Source organism: Monodelphis domestica, chromosome 2 (assembly GCF_027887165.1).
Source record: "Monodelphis domestica isolate mMonDom1 chromosome 2, mMonDom1.pri, whole genome shotgun sequence".
Classification (NCBI taxonomy): Eukaryota; Metazoa; Chordata; class Mammalia; order Didelphimorphia; family Didelphidae; genus Monodelphis; species Monodelphis domestica.
In genome coordinates, this window is record NC_077228.1 from 44,288,121 (window position 1) to 44,307,706 (window position 19,586).

The following is a 19,586-nucleotide window of genomic DNA, read 5'->3' on the forward strand; positions in this document are numbered from 1 at the left end:
TATTTTCTTCTGCTAACTAGACTAACAAGTACTTTGAGGGTAGAGACTAAGAATTTAGGTAAACACCGTGTATGGAATGCCAACCCTGAAGTCAAGAAGACCCAAGTTCAGATCTAGTCTAATACATTTTCTAGCTGTATGACTCTAGGCAAGTCACTAACTTTAACGGAGCCATTTAGCCTTGTTTTTGCTTTCTTAACCATAAAATGAGAATAATAACAGCACCTACCCCCCAGGGTTGTTGTGAGGATTAAATGAAATAATATTTGTAAAGTACTTAGCATAGTGCTTGGCACATAGTAGGTGCTGATAAATGCTTCTTTCCTTCCTTTCTTATTAAAATTCTCTCTCCAGCACATAGTAGGGCATTCCACATACAGAAGGTATTTAAGAAATGCTTGATGTATGTGCATTTGGAAGTCTCTCAATCTTTTGGGGGGCTCTTCATGAAACTATGTGACCAATTCTGGACTCTAGCAAAAATTATCTTTTTGTAATTCCTTTAGATGTCAAAGAAGGACCACAGAGCTAGGATAGGAGATAATTTTTAAAATTAATGTCATGAGGAAGATGAAGGATCTTGGATTATTTAATCAAAAGACAGAGTCATAGGAAGGACATACCTAAAAGGAGCAGATGATCTAATCCTATCCTACCTAATAAATGTATAGATTAAAAAACTGGAATCCCAATTTCATGATTTTTCCAAAGATCCGTAGCTTTTTAGAGGCAGGATTATCTCAATTTACCAAACACTTGTTATTCTCTTACTGATTGGAAAGCACTGCGATTACAAGGAAGCGGGTCTAGAACTCCCATGTGCTGATTTCCAGTCCAGTGTTTCTCCTTCCCCATCACACTGATTCCCCAGAAAAATGAGCAGAGACTTAATGACTGGCATAGTTAATCCATAGCAAGAGGAAATTGAGGAGTCACAAAACAGAAATATACCCTTTTGTAGGTATTAAGTCACTGATTATTTTAGGTTTATGTAGATTCAGCCATCATTTATAACCTGTTTTTCTCCCTTGAGTACATAAAAAATAAGAAATAAATAAAATAATGTAGAAAAGTCTTGGTTTAAACATAGTAAAGAATGTCCTATTTGGAAAAGTTTTCAAGCATTATAAATTAATTATTAAGAAAGATCTTGCAACCTATTTCCCTAAGGTCAATTCAATTTAATTCATTGAGCATCTATTAAGTGCCTACTATATGCAGGAAGCAAGACAGTATTGCAAATAGAGAATTAGCCTTGAAGCTAGGAAGACTGGGTTCAAGACCCATCCCTGACATCAACTGGCTGTGTAACCCTTCAAAAATCACTTCACCTATGATTTTTGTAACCAAGGAATAATGTTCTAAATTGACAAATAAATTAATTTAATTTAAAAAAATCACAACCTCTCAGTATTTTAGGTAAGTTTCTTAAGCCATTAAATTGTAGGGATGGCACTAGCCTGCACTAGTAGAAGGAGTTTTCTCATCAAAGAAATCCTAAGTCCAGCATCTAGCCTATTATGTCCAAAGTACTATGCTAGTTACTAGATACAAAGATAAAAAAGAAAGAATATCTCTCCTTAAAAATACAACTTTTTATCATTTGCATGTAAATCCTTCTTTGAGTTGGAAGACCTAGACTAGAAGGGTTTTTTTCAGAGTTTGGTTTAGTTCTGTAATATTAATAAAGCCAAACCAACTTCCACTTCTGACCTTCTCTAAATGATCTTCAAATATCCTTTTATACTAGACCTTGCAACTGAAAAGTCGAATCCATATTTTAACGGATGAAGCCAGACAGAAAGGAGGGAAGAATATGATGTTGGTCTATTGTGTAAGGAACCAATGAAGAGGAATCCCAAAGTATCCTCCACTCATAGTTTTTTATGAATTATCTGTTAGATGAAGTTTATATAGCATGAGCTCCATTTAACCTTTATCTTTCATAATCAGAGCTTGGAATAAATGGGAAAAACAGCCATAAATCAAGAACCTCATTTTGACTATGAGTTTATAGACTTTACCAAAGCTTCTAACACATTGATTCAAATTTAATTCCTTGTACGTCTGACCTATGCTTTAATAAATGTTCTAAAAAGCAGTCAAGTAGTCTAAAAAGGAGATAAAGGGATTTTTAAAGAGTCCAAGTAATTAACTATATTTTCAGCTACAGAATAATCAAAAATGGACCCTACTTTTTTTTTTCACAAAATCACATAGAATTAAAGGGGCCTTATATATGTTCTAACTCATGTTTGAAAAGGAAATCCCTATTTTGACACGCTGAAGAAGGGATTAGTGTACCTCCTCTTTAAAAATTCCAATGAATGGCATGCTTTTGAGACAGCACATTCAATTTCTGGATTGCTCTGTTAGGAATTTTTTTTATACCAAAGTCCAAGTTTTCCTCTTTGTACCTTCCATGAATTGTCATTGTTCTCTTCATGCCATGTATTCAAATCCATCCAACAAATATTTATTGAGTTCCTGATATTTGTCCAGCATTGTATCAGGTAATATAGGAGATGGAGAAGGCATAATCTCTGCCATTAAAGACTATAAGCTCATTGAGGAAACAAAACTTATACACATAAAACATAAAAACTCAAGACCCAAAAAGAAGGTCAGACAGAGAAAGAACTGCCCAAGAGAGAGGGCATCAGATGTTCTAAAGAGGATTTCCTAAGGAAGAAGATAGAAAAGATATGGATGTGGAAAAAGAGTTGGACTTCAGATGGCCCTCAAGAAGTGCATGCAATTCCATGTGCCCCTAAAGGGAACCACATTCTCCTAAAGATTAAAGCCATAATGAAATAGAGAGAGAGAGAGAGAGAGAGAGAGAGACAGAGAGAGAGAGAGACAGAGAGAGAGAGAGACACAGAGAGAGAGAGAAGAGTAATAAAGGTATTTTTTATTGAAAATTTTAATTAATTTAGAATATTTTTCCATGGTTATATTATTCATGTTCTTTCCCTCCCCTCTCTCCCCCACCCTGTATCCAATGTGCAATTCTGCTGTGTTTTACATGTATCATTGATCAAGACCCATTTCTATATATTTGCATTAGGATGATTGCTTAGAGTCTACATCCCCAAATATATCCCCATAGACCATGTGATCAAGCAATTGCTTTTCTTCTGCATTTCTACTCCCACCGTTCTTTCTCTGGATGTGAATAGCATTCTTTCTCATAAGTCCCTCAGAATTGCCCTGGATCATTGCATTGCTGCTAGTAGAGAAGTCCATTACATTCGATTGTGCCACAGTGTTTCAGTCTCTGTGTATGTTCTCCTGGTTCTGCTCCTTTCACTCTGCATCAATTCCTGGAGGTCATTCCAGTTCACATGGAATTCCTCCAGTTCATTTTTTCTTTGAGCACAATAGTATTCCATCACCAACAGATACCACAATTTGTTCAGCCATTCCCCAATTGAAGGGCATCCCCTCATTTTCCAGGGATTTTTTTTTGCCTCCACAAAGAGCACAGCTATAAATATTAACAAAGAGATTTATTGAAAGACAGTGATGAGAGAAGAAAAGTATTGGGAGTCTCGAGAAACTTGAGAGACAGAGACAGAGAGAGAGGAGATAAATATGCCTGGTCCCACTATGACTTACAAATAGACCCACAGTTTATAACCAGGAACTTTTTGCATTTAGCAACAACACAGACTTATCACTTTGTTGGTATTTTTTGCAAGATGGGTAATGCAGAGAGTGATAGAGCCACATGTGTTTGTTTTGGATTTCTAAGGCATCTAAAAGAATCACACCTTATATCTTCATTGACAAGACAGAGAAGTATAATTATTACACATTTATATGACTTTAAGATATACAAAGAACTTTGCACTTGGGAATTCTCCAAGGCAAATTATACAAATATCTTCATTTGGCAGATGAGAAAACTGAGACTAAAACAAATTTGCCAATTTGTCTATTATGACCCAACAAGTAAATCTGATAAAATCTCTCCTCTTATCTTTCTGGAAAAGACTAAGTTTGTATATTACATGATAATGCAAGAAGGAAGAGAATATGAATCACAAAATGTCAGAAAATGATTTTTTAAAATTATGTTGATATGTAACTGGAAAAAATAAAAAAATAAAATAAAACACAAATGAATTGGGAGCTGGTTCAATAGTGGTTCCAAAGAGTAGTTATTGATGGTTTAATGTGAACTTGAAGAGATAACTTCATCCCCAGAAATCTATATTTAGCTCTATATTATTTGGGATTTTTATCAGTGACTTAGATGAAGATATCATGTTTAACAAATCTCCATGTGACTTGAGGCTGGGAGGGATAGATAACACATTGGACAATAGAATAAATATCCCAAAAGTCCTCAAAGGTTGAGCTGAATCTAAGAAGATGAGATTAATAGGAACAATTATGGTGTCTTATAGTGAGGGTCAAAAAATCAACTTCATGTGAATAAAATGGAGAAAGTTTTATCTAGATAGCATTTCATCTGGAAGAGATATGATAGTTTTAAGGAACTTCCAGCTCAATATGTATCACACTTTAGCACCCCCAAAAGGCTAATGGCATTTTATGGTGCATAAGGGTACTGGTGTCCAGAACATGTCAGACTAGTAGTATCACTGTCTACAATAGCCTGGTCAAACTATGTCTGGAGTATTGTGTTCAGTTCTAGGTGTCTGCTAGATTCTAGAAAGAAGATTGATAAGATGAAAGGTAAAGTAAAGGGTAGTGAGGATAGTGAAGAGTATTAAGATCATGTCATGGTGGCCTGGATGGTTTGAAGAAACCAGGGATGTTTAGCCTGAAGAATAAAAGACTCAGCAATGGAAATAGGACATAGAACTATCACGCAGAAAAGGAAATATTCTTGTGCTGTCTGGCCGCAGAACACAGAATGAGGAATGACAGATGTAAATTAAAAAGATGCACATTTTGGCTCAATGAAGAAAAAAAATGCCTCGACAATTAAAAATCCACCAAAAGGGGAATTGAGCTGCTTCAGTAGTCAGTACCTCTTTATTGGAGATTTTCAAGTAAAATTGTTTGTACAATGCTTGGTGATATTGCAGAGGGAATTTTCAAGTAAGACAGAGATTGAACTAGAGGGACTACAAGGACCTCCTCAACTTTGTCTTTCTATAGCAAAGTATAAACAGTATCACTGAAGGTGAAATTCTGAGAGATCTCTGTGGCTTGAATAATTTGGGAAAGTTGAGGGGGAAAGGGTAACTTTAATCTAGGCTTACGGGAATAAGTAGAGTTTGCAGAAATGAAGAAGGAGATGGACATTCCATTCTGGGAGAAAATGTATCATAGTCTCCTAGGACGGTTGATCATACTCTCTTCTTTAGAGAACAAAAAGCTCTCAAGAGAAAAACAAATTATTCCAAAATTAAAACACAATGGCACAGATTCTTACCACATAATTTTTAAATTATTTCACTGTTTTAATTTCATAGGATCAAGAATGCCACAGCAGCACAATGTCGGCCAAATTTTCGAAAACTGTCCCCCCTCCCCCACCATGGACTACTGCTAGAAATAAAGTGCTTTTAAAAATAATTTTTTTTTCAGAATGGGAGATAAAGCATTGCTGTTGTTCACTTAGAACATTTTTATTTTGCAACACAGGCTTAATACCTTTTTAAAGAGCTTTCTATCTGGCATATCAATTAAAGTTCATCAGTTATACTGAAAAATAAAGAAAATTAAGCTTTCTTAGAGGTATTTGGCTTTCCTTCAGCATGGAAATACCCACATTTCTTTTATGTCAAAGTATTAGCCAGTTTTTCATTAGCATCAATGGGAGGATTGACGGGAAATACCAGCATGAAAATCAGACTAATTTTCACTCATTCTTGGGGTTTCTGGTTGCTACGATTAAAGAAAATGTGACAATTGTGTTTAATTGGATTTTGTGGCATCTTATCCTTGTTGAAAATGAGGATTCCACATTTAAGTCAATTGTGCCAGTATTTATTTGTACACATGGTGTATGCTTGTCCAGTTGAAAGGGTTAGACAGAGGAAGGTCCTCCCAAGTGAGCTGACAACAGAAACTCAAGAGGAGACCTATCAAGAGAGAAGATGGAGAGCAAAGAAGTGCCCCCAACCATAGAGTAATTTGGATTCTAGAAGCATTCCAAAAAGAGTTGACTGGAAGGACATGTAGTGTACTCATATGATGAGGGCAGGTCAATTCAATCCAACAGCCATTAAATTCTTACTGCATGGGAAGCACCATGTGCATGCAAAAGCAAAAGCTTAGCTGCCCTCAAAGAGCTTGCAGCTTACTTCTAGAGGTGACATCTCCACAGATACATAAATATCGTTTTGTATAATAGATGGGGATAAGAAATGGACTACATGGACAAGATAACCCAGAAGCCAATTTTTTAAGGAAGATAATGATTCTAAGAATCAGAGATGAAAAAGTACATTTTAGGAATGAGAGAGTGGAAAATGCAGATAGAATGTTAACTTGTGAGAGCAGCTAGTAGTTGTGTTGGTAAATTTGGCTTTAGTGCAGAGAGCATGGAAATCTGAAATGATGCTGGGAAAAATGTAGCCCAGTTATGGATAGATTTAAATTCCTGATTGAAGAATGTGTATTTTATCCTCAAGAAAATGACTTACCCAAAGATTTGAGAACTCTAAGTGGCCATCTGGTCACATCTAGTTATGATAAATAATATGCCCTCACATCCCTTCTGCTCTGCCATGAGTAATTTAATACACATGGCCATTGGACCATGTCCACTCATTCAACTTCTCTATGCCTTAGTTTTCTCACCTTTAAAATATTAGGTTGGACTAAAAAATCCCCACAGTGCTTTCTAGTTCTTCTTCTATGCATATCCAGAAGCATTTCCACAGTTTTGTTGTTCAGTCATTCAGTCCTTTGTCTTTGTGACACAGTGGACCATATTGTCCATAGGGCTTTCTTGGCAAGGTTATTAGAGAGGCTTACCATTTCATTCACCAGTGGATTAAGGAAAACAAAGGTTAATTGACTTGTCCAAGGTCACTTATCTAGTAAATGTCTGCATCTGGATTTGAACTCACTTCCTCCTGACTCTACTGAACCATCTAACTACCCATTTTGACAGCAGCTAACAATAATTATTTAGTAGCTTAAATTAAAAATAGTTGCATTTAACTTTGATCAGTGAAAACATAAGGGACAGGTTTGTTCCATTCTCTTCCTATAAAAGTTTTCAAAAACTTCTATACTTTTAACTCACTAGCATTGGAATCACCTCTATAATTTCCAAGGTAAGGAGGGGACAGGGAAGAAATAGCTAGTCTGGAAATCCTCCATTTGGGAGATGAAAGCCAATTCTCATTCTCCCAAACACACTCCCAAACCCCAAAAATACTTGAGAGAGAACTATCATTCAGGAATTTATATTTTCTGCCAAAGTGATGACAAAAGATGTAAAGAATATGTATATATTTATATATATATTTAAACCCTTACCTTCTGTCTTGGAGTCAATACTATGTATTGTACTTTCCTAATCTTATATTTGTGGAGTTTTTTAAATCAAGTATAATAATTTATATTTATCTCCATTAAATTTCATCTTGTTTGACTCATCCCACTCTTCTAACCTATCAAGATTCTTTTGAATTCTGAATCTATCATTCAGTGCATTTGCTATTCTCCCCTACCCCATCTTTATTTCCATTGTAAATTCAGTAAACATATTCTCTCTGGCTTTATTCTAGTCATTCATTAAAAAAAATATTAAATCACTTTGAGTGGAGGACAGATCCCTGGGTAATTCCACTTAATATTTCCTTCCAAAGTGATATGGAATAATGATTGACTACTATAGGCACAGCCAATCAGATGTTCCAAATCTAACAGTATTATTGTATAACCAAACCTTACATTTTCTACGTAAATAGATTGAATTTGTCAAACACTTTGCTAAATAATAAGTAAACTCTATCCAAAGACTGACATGTCACCCCCAACTCTGTCCAAAATATTCCCTTTATTCTCAATCTTCACTCTTCTAGACCTCTGAAGTTTTGATATGGCAGATCACCCTCTTCTACTGAATTCTCCGCTACTCTCCTACTTTTCTTCTGTATTGCCTCTTCAGTTTCCTTTGCTGAATTTTCTGTCTTTTCCCCCTCTCCTTTACTGAGAATTCAAGAAAAATAAAATCCATGATACCAGCAAACATAGTAAAGTAAAACAAATTCCTACACTGACAGAGTCAAAATGAATGTCTCAGTCTGTAGTCTGAGTCCATCACATCTCTATCTAGAGGTGAGTAGCATGTTTCAGACCTCTGTGACTGAGATTGGTCATTGCAAAGATCAGTGTTTGTCTTTACAATATTGTTGCTTCTGTATAAAATATCGGCCTGGTTCTTCTTGTACCACTTTGCATCAGTTCCTTCAGGGCTTATCTAGGTCATGCTGACTATCCACAAGTGTCTCCCATACATCTGTCTTGGGCCATATTCTCTTCTCCCTCCGAATATATCAACTCTAAAAGATTCAATTTTATGTCTTCATGGATGATTCTCAGATCAATTTAAGTAGCCCTCAACATCCATTCTCTCTCTAGATAGACCTCCATTCTCACATCTCCAGCTGCCTATTGGACATCTCAAACCAGCTGTCTCTCAAATATCATAAACTAGACATGTCTCAAACAGAATTCATTATCTTCCCCCTCAAATTCTCACCCTTCAGAACTTTCGTATTACTATCTACATTGTAACCACAAAAATGTGGGTTTTGAGACTGTGAATTGCCAAAACTGTAAAGATAATTTTTAGTGTCTTGATTTAAATCAAAAATAAGTGGTCACCATGGGAAAAATTCCCAATTATGAAAAGACCCAAGTCAGCTGGAATTTATGGAGATTTTAATTAATACAAATGAAGGAATTAAGGGAAGAGAGAGTGAGAGAGTAAGAGAAAGTAGTAGAAAGGGCCTAAGTATTTGGCCTAGGCCTGAACCTTAAGAGAGACTAGTCAGTCTTTATCACTCCACAAGGTCTTCCCAAGCAAAACTCCAGTCCTTCACTAAAATCCTCAACTCCTGAACTGAGTTCAGAGACCCTCCAACTAACTACAAACTCCAACCTCCACGGCGAACTCCCAAACTCCCTGACTGTGAACTCCCTGAACTAAGTTCAGAGAGCTCCTTTTAAAGAGAAATTTCTCTTGTGTCACCTCCCCTAAATTTTCACATCTACCAATCACAGTAGACATTTTCCCCATTACTGACCATTCTTAGTTCACATCTTTTGTTATCACCTTCTCTGATTAGATTATATCTTCTGAGTATTTCACATCTCTTTGCTAAGCTTGCCCTTTGTAAGTTGCTTGACCTTTTAGTGATTAATTTAACCTTTATAGGTACTTAGCACCCTTTTGTATTAGATCTAAAAATAGGTCACCTAGCTTAAGGTTTTTGCTTCACTATAAGTATAAGTTGGGGACTTTCATTGTTCCATCAGGAGTTTACAATTTTACTTCCCCTAAGGCACTGTCTGAGCAGGGTGGAGTAATTTTAAAAAGGTCTCACATTGTTACAATAGGGGAATTGCTTAACCAAATCTTCTAAGGTACAGTTTGAGTAGTTTTAAGATTCATAACATTTATTGCTACTATCTAGCAATACTAACGTAACACTTTCTTTTCCAATCATTCCAGTTCACAGCCAAGATAGCATACTCTATGCCTCACTGTCACTCATCCAACCAAATCCTGTCATTTTTGCATCTGCACCAGACATGCCCCGCTCCTCTCACCTGAAACTGCCTCTACCCTAGTGGAGAACTTCATAACTTCATCCTTGGAGGATAGTATTAACTTTACAATTGTTCTCCCTACCTTATATTTCTCCTCTTTCTGGTCCAAAAGGTATGAAATTTATCTTCCTAAAGAACAGGTCTGACCATGTCACTCCCTTACTCAATAAATTCCAGTGGCTCCCTATTACCTTGAGGATCAAAAATAAAATCCTCTGTTTGACTTTTAAAATCCTTCACAACTTAGTCCCTTTCTACCTTTGCAATTTCTTAATAAATTAATGTCCTCTATGTTTTCTGTGACAGTGGTCTTCCTTCTGTTTCTCTCATATGTCACTCTATCTCTTCACACCATACCTTTTCACTGGTTGTCCCCTATGACTAGAATGCTCTCCTCCTGTGGCTGGATTGATGTCAAGGTCCTTCTTGTCCTTAAAATTCTATTACTCTGTTCCACTGGGATAAGGAACTTAATGACTAAGATGACTTGAGTTAAAATATAGACTTACTTCAGATATAAAAGTTGAATCATGTCTGCAAAGCATGTATGTCAAATACCCATGACACTATGCTACTTATCAGAGTTTCTAGAAGATGTCAGCTGTTTCCCCAAACCTCAACTCCAAAATGAATGGAAAGTCCTAACCACAATTCAAATACCAACCTTGCTTATATATTATGTGTAATATAATGTGTAATACATATTATTCCATATATTTCCTTTAATCTATCATATAATAGCATATGATAACTCTAATAGCATATAATGCTAAAATAATAGCATTAGATCAGTCTCCTACACAAGTAAAAATGACATTGCTGACCCTGTTGTGATTCAGTTTGCTTAAGCTTATGTGTATGGGCTGAATTCCAATTTTTCTTTTGTCACAAACACAAAAATATTCAGTTATAAAACTGAGGAGGGAGCTACTTGAAATATTCTGGGATTTTCAATTGGGCAAAACTAGAAAAACAATGTGAAATTAGTCTCTAATGACTTCTTCCAAGTTTATTTTAATGGAAGCATATTATCCTGAGAAACAGTCATCTGATATTGTAATGGGGCAGATCAAATTACCCTGTTACTGAGAGAAACTCATTATTAAGACCAAAATAGACCTAGAACATTGGAGAAGCAGTGAAAAGAGAATATTGTTTCGATGAAAATTGTTCTAAAAATGAAACATTTCTCAGTATAGTCTTTTTGAGTCTAATTTAGCCTCTTGGAGAAAAACAAAAACAATCCTGAAATAGCAATAGAATCATTCTGGGTTTTCATACTTATTTAATTATGGGCCTGAGGTTCAGATAGTTTCAAATACACATCTATTAATGTTTGGTTTCTAGTATTGTTTTCCATAGGTGAAAGTTTCAACACCGAATAGATTCATATAGGATAATGTTTTACAATATATAATTATTATATAAATATTGTCTGTGGTTATTAATAAAAATTATAAACAAATAATGTCTATAATTATTAATTATTAATTGCTTATATAAAAATAATTGTATACCTTAGAAATACTGTGTATATAAGGTATTTGCCTTAAATCATGAGGAATTTTTCCAAGAATGACACACTTTGGGGGCAGCCATGTAGCTCAGTCGATTGAGAGCCAGATCCAGCGATCTGTGTTCAAGTCTGGCTTCAGACACTTCCTAGTTATGTAACCCTGGGCAAGGGTGTATAACCTGTGTGACAATATACAGTATTGATTCTAGACAGAAGATAAGGATTTAAAAAAAAACAACAATAACACTTCATTTCTCAAAAACATCTTTGATTCAGTTGGGCTGCTCATGTTCTGGAAAATTGTCTTTGGCATATACAGGGTAGTAATAACTTTTCCTATTTTATTTATATAGCTCAAACACTTGCAGTATCTTTACAATTTTTAGAGGTCGGGGACTGTTATTGTCTGAAATTTATAGAGAAACTATTTTCATGTTGTTTCTTCAAGATAAAATCAAAGCAAAGGCAGTTCCTATAACTATATATTATGATCCTATTTATATGAAGTCTTTTGAATGATTAGAGAAATCACTGAGGAATCTGTGCAATGCTTTTGACACAAGACCAGTTTCTCAGTAGGTAGATCAAAAGATATGTGGAAAAGTTTCCCAAAGAAATTCAAACTAACAGCTTCATTAAAAATTGCCTGCCTTTTCACTGGGGATTCTAAGTATTAGGGTATATATTGATTAAAATGAAGGCTTTTACCAAGTTCTTAAGGAATTTTACTACATTAAAAAAGTGTCTTTGCTTATTTAAAATAAGTAACATGTTTACAAGATTACTTGTTAAAATGTATAGTTTGTTTTATAGCAGATTTGAAACATTAAACATAACTTCTCTTGCTGATCTTTTCCTTCTTTCTTTTTTTTTTTACAAATGTTAATTATGAGCACTGTAGTGTGAGAAAAACATGCCCCTTGAAATGTTATTTCATTTGCCTTTGTATACTATGTAAATAGAATTTTGTACCCCTGGACTTTATTCCCCAGAATCCCTTTCCTTTCATTCCCATGTTGTGTGCTTACATGTATAGATAAGTTTGTGTAACTCCGCCTCTCTCCCTGTCTTCTCCTGTGTTTGCAACTGGGAATCTCCTCTTTACTCAGGCTTTACTTTTGTCTTTTTATTCCTTTACTTCAAGTGATTATTAATGAATCTTATAAAAATAATACTTAGAGTACTGGATATTAATTTTTCATCTTACATTTCTTAAGGCAAACTTCACCAACTCTTTCATTTGTGTTTCTAATGAGAACCTATTGAACATCCTTGTAGAGAACTGCAGCTTCCTTTGGTTTTCAGTGAAATGTTTTTTACCATTACCTTCCATCTTAGAATCAATTCTGTGTATTGGTTATAAAACATAAGAGAGGAAAGGGCTAGGCAATGGGGGATGGAAGGATTAAGTGACTTGCCCAGGGTCATGCAACTAAGCATGTCTGAGATCAGTTTTGAACCTAGAAACTCCTGTCTCTAGATTTGACTCTCAATCACTGAGCCACCTAGCTGCCCCAATAGTGAAATTTTAATGATAGAAATAAATCAGCTCCTCCATGTTCTTGTTGCTCATTGGACCAGAATTTCACATTCAAAGGACTATTAGTTAATTTAACATTTATAGAGTCTAAAAGCTATGTTATCCTTAATACTTTCCCCCTATCTTTATCATCATAGAAGAAAAAGGAGCCCACATTGGACTTATGGCCACTTTTAATTTCTAGGAGTTAATCAGCTGGTATCCAGCCTCTTTTAATCCTCATGTTTTTCTTACAAAGCCAAGATTTGATTATGAAATATAGATAGATAGATAGATAGATAGATAGATAGATAGATAGATAGATAGATAGATGGATAGATAGATAGATAGATAGATAGATAGATAGATAGATAGATAGATAGATAGATAGATAGATAGATAGATAGATGGATGGATGAGAAGAGAAGATGGATGGATGGATGGATGGATGGATAGATAGATAGATAGATAGATAGATAGATAGATAGATAGATAGATAGATAGATAGATAGATAGATAGATAGATGGATAGATAGATGAGAAGAGAAGATGGATGGATGGATGGATGGATGGATGGATGGATGGATGGATGGATGGATGGATGGATGGTGGATGGATGGATGGATGGATGGACAGACAGACAGATAGATGATAGATAGATTAATAGATACATAGATATAGTATATTTCTCTATATTTATGTTGATATAGATATTTAACTTAATAGCTGAGAATAAAAACTACCACTTTTAAAAACTGTCTTGAAAGGAATAATCAACCCTTCTTTTTGAAGGGTAATACAGTTCTCTTCCCCAAATTTCATCACAATTATTTCCATTATAGTCCCTGGAATCTTAACCATCATTCCATTCATTAGAACATCTATAAGATTTCACCCTGTATGCTCAGTGATACTAATATGAATTTAAATTTGTTGAGTTTGGGCTTCTCTTAGAACTTTTTTTCACATAGGAACATATTTCACATTGAGGTTTAAGCAATTTCCACCTGTAACCACTAAAACTTCATTTTGTAGACTGGACTATCTTTCACTTTAGTCATATTTGCCTTTTCTAATCATCTTTTCTAATCAATACAAGATGGCTAAGTGGTTATGATGAATAGAATGTGGGGCTTGGGAGTTAGAAAGACCTGAGTTTGAATCCTACCTCAGACACAGTTTCTGTGATGCTAGGTATGTCACTTGACCTCTCTGTACCTGTATTTCCTGACCTATAAAATGGAGATAATAATAGCCCTTATGTCTTGGAGTTCCTTTGGGGACCAAATGAATTAAAGTAGACAAAATATTTCACAAATCTTGAAGCACTAAATAATTTCTAGCTATCTAACTTTCACTGACCTTAAAGTTCAAGAAAAGAGAAAAAGTACATGTTTAATAACATCTTGCTTTTATTTCTAAAAGAGATCACAGCACCCATAGTGATATGGTAGGTATGATGCCTTAAAAATAGTGCTAGAGAAGCGTGGTGGCTCAGTGGATTGAAAGTCAGGCCTAGAGATGGAAAGTCCTGGGTTCAAATCTGGCCTCAGACAATTCCCAGCTGTGTGACCCTGGGCAAGTCACTTAATTCCCACTGTCTATCCCTTACCACTCTTCTGCCTTAGAACCAATAGTTAGTAGAAGGTAAGGGTTTAAAAAAAATAGTACTGTTGAATTATTCCAGATTGATAGCATATAGAAAAGTATGCATATCCTTGCAAATCAGAGATTACTGGTAGACTCAAAATTCATGATGGACTGTTTTCATAGATATCTTAGTATATTGTCCTATAATATATGAATCTGGACTCCATTTTGTTTCTCCCAAAGGGACCTATTGGTTTACCAGGAGAAGTTGGTATAACTGGAAGCTCTGGTGAAAAGGTAAGTTTTTTACTTTCTTTTGTTTATAACAAGGGTCTAGGACTAAACTCAAATATGACTTTATTTTTTTCTATTAAAGGTGTATTGGGCCCCATATAAAATATATGCTAGCCATGTGTGTTGAGCACCTAGACTTTACTGAAACAATGCTGATAGGATATCAGTTTCCCTAAAGAAAAGAAATATTTTTCTTAGTAAAAAAACAATCTGAAAAGAAAATATTGAGAATGCTAGTCAAACACTGTGGACGTAAATTTTCTTTGAATTATAAGAAAACCAGCTAACAAAAAATGTAAGACCCTCTAGAGCAGACATTGATTTTTGTCTTGCTTGCATTTGTATTTCCAAGCATAGAACTTGCCTGGCATGTAGTAACTGCTTAATTAATGCTTTTTGACTAGTTTTAATTAAAAAGGGGGGGGGGGGAGTGGGCAGAAAGTTTCTCATCTCAGCAGAGTCCAGTCTCAGTCCCAGCCTTTTTACTCACATCAGAAGAATCAGGTAGTTTCTTCTGAGAAAACCTGGCTATAGCTATGGAAATTTTAATTTGATTAATGAGGACTGTGAGATTATTCCCCCAGAAGTGATTTTCCATGATGAGCTCACAGATTTAAAAAATAAAATAAAAAACAAGATTGATTCTCCATTTGGAGTTGGCAAAAGCAACATCTTCTAGTTCTTCTTTTCCTTTGATCCCAACTTCGTAATGGACTCAGTTAACAAACCATGCATCAATTTCTGTCCTTTGCCTAAAGCTTGTCTTATTCTCTTATAAATTGAAAGGAGAGCATTATCCCTTTCCCAAAAAGTCTTGTAGTAGTATCCATTGCACACATTGAAATGATGACATGAAATTGGATAATATTACACCTAGTTCCAATTGCCCACAAGCTATCTCCACTTGGATGCCCCCACTCTCAACTACTAAATTGGTCATGCTGAAAATGGAATTAATCATCCTTTCTTCTCTCTAAAGCTGAGACCATTCCAAATAACTACTCTGTTTCTGTCAGTGGTACCACCGTTCTTCCAAACTCCCAGAACAGATACTGAAATGACCCCCTACATCCAATCTGTCATCAAGTCTTGTCATTCTTTCCAAATTTGTTTAAATTCAGCAGTAGTTTTCTTCCTCATAACCTTATTATAACACCCTCTTGCTTCCTAAAATTATTTTGTTTATATTTTAATTGCTCATTGATGTATGTATTTCCCTTGGTAGAATGTTAGTTCATTTGGGAAAGAAAATTGGTTGTTGTTGGGAATTTCTTTGTCTTCATATCCCCAGGAGAGTACCTGGAACATAATGGGTGCCTAATAAATGCATGTGAAATTAAATTCATTTGCATTGTTACTTACTCACGCTACTACCAGTTATTGATAGATTAAACTTCCTAAAACACTGTTTTTATCATGGCAAGGACACTTGGGCTTGCAATAGGTTTTGGGCAACATGATATTTAAGACCTCTTCCAATTATAAGATTTTTCATAGTATTTCTGTCATAATAAGGCTACTCCTTATTTTATATTTCAATTTCATACTCTTATACTTGGATTGCAAGGCTCTCCATAGTTTAGTCATACCCTGCACATTTAGCATTTTCCCACAAATGCCCCAAATAGACCCATTTAATCCCCCCATACAAATAAGCCCACAATCAGAGTAACAGAGTTAGAAGAAACTTCACTGGTCATATCGCTTATCTCAACTGAAAAATAATCAAGTTACTTGATGAGTAGCCATCTGATTTTTTCTGGAAGACATCTAATGAGGAGGGAAAGCCTTCTCCCTCCTAAAGCAGCTAATTCCACTTCTGGTCTGGCCCAATTGTTTTCCTTACATCAAGCCTCATTTTACATTTTATTTTAATTTTACCAGGGTCACACAGCTAGTGTGGCCAAAACCTTAGAGTTTTGGCCATTTACACATTTTCACGATCACACTAGGAAGTATCTGAGGTCAGATTTGAACCCAGGACCTCCCATCTCTGGGCCTGGCTCTCCATCTTCTGAACCACTTATCTGCCCCTCATTGGGTTTTCTTGGCATAGATAATGAAGTTGTAATTTCCAACAGAAATTAAGTCAGTTGCCCAGAATCATCCATCTAGTGTCTGAGACCAGATCTAACTAAACTCACGTCTCCCTGACTCTAGGTCCAGCATTCTATCTATTCAGCCATCTAGCTGCTTCTAAAATCACAGGGAGTAAGTGGTAAAGTTAGTGTTCAAACCCAGGTCTTAATACCCCAAGTACAGTATTCCAAGTTTAATATTCTTCCACAACACTATACTTTTCCATATGCTTGTATGTACTACTCTGCCTTTGCAAACTGGCCATTCCCAATGCCATATAATATTAATGACTGACACTGAACTTGTGGTCCACCAAGAATGCCCATATCATATTCAGAGAATCTGCTCTCTAATCATGTTATCCCTAAGATGATGATTTTAAACTGAAGTATTAGACTAGTACAATTATTACTTGATGCAGTCCTTTTTCCTGGCTTTGAATATGACTCAGTGTATTGGCTATCCATAATATATTGATTATCTCTCCTAATTTTCAGTCTTTTAAGCATGCCATCTATGGCTTTATTAGAGTCATTAATGGAATAGCAAACGTCATACAATCAAGCATTGATCCATGAGGCACTCCACTAGAGATCTCATTCCTAGGTGACATTGTACAATTAATGACTACTTCTTGGGATCCAGCTGTTCAGCTACTTCTGAATCCATCCACTCAATATCATCCATATTTTCCAAAAGCATTGCATGAGAGATTTTATTAACTTTTCTCTAAAAATCTGCATAAACGATTTCCACATCATTTCCCTATTATACTAGTTCAGTAACCCTAACCCTGTAAAAAAAAATAGTCATTGTGGCAAGATGTGTTCTTAATTAAATGTAAATTCTTTGTGATCACCATTTCCTTTTATAACTGCTGACTAAGTATCCCTTTAATAATTTGTCCTAGAATGTGGTCAAGAATCAAAGTCAAGCTCATTGACCTATACCCTGCAGATTCCATGTCCTTCTCACTTTGGAAAATCAGGACAAGATTTTCCCCTCTGCAGTCCTGCAATGCTTTCCCATCATTCAAATATCATCAGCATTAACACACTCTACTCCTGGCAATTGCTTCCATCTGCCAAACGTATTTTTGCTTTTTATGTATTTAAGCTCAAAGATCTCTACGTGGAATATAGTCTCTTCTCTATTCCTTTTATCCAAATCTGCTTCATGGCCCAACTCAATTCCTGCTAAACTCCATGAAATTTTCATAAAATGCTGATTTCTTCTTTCTAAACTCCTATGTTATTTATAGCCAGTGGTGCCCAGTTTAATCTTATTTCATCAAATGTAAAGCTGACTTTAAACAATGGGACATCATATAAATTTTAACTCGTTATTTTATTGATGATGATGATAGTTATAGTAAAAATAATAGCACAACTTAATTGTTTCCCAGCATTTCATCTGCATAAGTTTTCTCTTCCCAACCAAGTCTTAAGTTCCTTGAGGACACTATGTCTTCAAAATGTTCTGAGAACAGGAGAATGTCGAATACATCTTTTCTAATGTATCTTCCTATCCTACTGACTAATGTCATAGACAGCATTCATTTATTCATTAAGTAAACATTGATTAAGCCCACATAATGTGTCAGACAATGTGCTAGGCATTGGAGATTTTCAGAGACTGAAAAATAAACTTCCTGCCCTCAAGGATATTATATTCTATTGAGAAAAAATAATAGGTACACTAAAAAATGCAAAATATTTAGATGGTAGATATAAAGTAATTTCTAGAAGTATACTAGTTACTAGAATAATCCACATGTTTTTGAAGGAAGTAGCACTTGAGTTGGGGTTTGAATGAAGGTAGGGATTTTATGAAAATGAGAAGAAATAAATGTACCCCTGTTTGGGGGGGGGCATTTTGTATCAAGGTTCAGAATTAGGAAATAGGAAGACATAGACATCAAGTAGCAAATAAGCAGATTTGGTTGCTATATTTAATGCATGTAGTTGAGTTCTAACCAATAAGTCTGGGAAGACATGGAGAAGTCAGATTGTCAAGGGTTTCCAATCCCAAACAGACCAGATTATATTTGTTCTAGAGCAACAGAGATCTACTGGAACTTCTCAAGTGGGAGAAATGCATAGTAAGAACTGTGTTTTGAGATTAGTCATTTGACAGCTATATGGGAGATGGACTAGAAAGGGGAAAAACTAATGCAGAGGTGGCAATTTAAAGACTATTACAATAATCCAGATGAAACTGGTCTTGAAGTAAATTGAACAAGCCAAGTAAGTAGAAAGTAAAATGTGAGAAAGGTTGTAAAGATAGGATTGACAGTACTAGCAAATGTTTGGGTATCAGAAATGAGGGGAGAGAGGAGCCAAGGATGCCTCTGAAGTTATATACCTGGATGACTAGAAGTATGATGGCACCATTTAAAAAAAAACCCCAAGAAGTTAAAAGGAGGAATCACTTTGGAAGTGTAAATAAGGCAATTATAAATTCCGTTTTGCACATCCAGTTAGAAATAAACAAAAGGTAGTTAGTAATTTAGGACTAGAGCTCAGGACAAAAACCAGGGATGGACACATAGATCTGAGAGTCATCTGCATGGAGATGAGAATTGAATCATGAGAACTGATGTGAATGCATGATACATGTGGGGAAAAAAAAAGAAGAAAAGAAGAGCTCAAAACAGTTGTAGGAAGAGCATACCCATACATAGGGGTTGGGGGTGGGTAATAATCTAGCAACAGAATTTAAGGAGAGGCCTGACAGGATTTGGGGGAGCAAATGGGAAAGAACAATATCATACATGTACATACACACATACAAACACACTCACAAATATACATACAC

The 19,586-nt window shown here is 35.5% G+C and overlaps 1 protein-coding gene across 2 annotated transcripts in view; it reads left to right on the plus strand.

The window, feature by feature from the left end:
• The window catches only part of COL24A1 (collagen type XXIV alpha 1 chain), a 399,913-nt gene that overhangs the window by 244,705 nt on the left and 135,622 nt on the right, over positions 1-19,586 (plus strand). For both annotated transcript variants that reach the window (XM_007480591.3, XM_056815400.1), the window contains one exon: positions 14,640-14,693. In XM_007480591.3, coding sequence (XP_007480653.1) covers positions 14,640-14,693 — 54 coding nt within the window. The remainder of the gene's footprint in view (positions 1-14,639; positions 14,694-19,586) is intronic.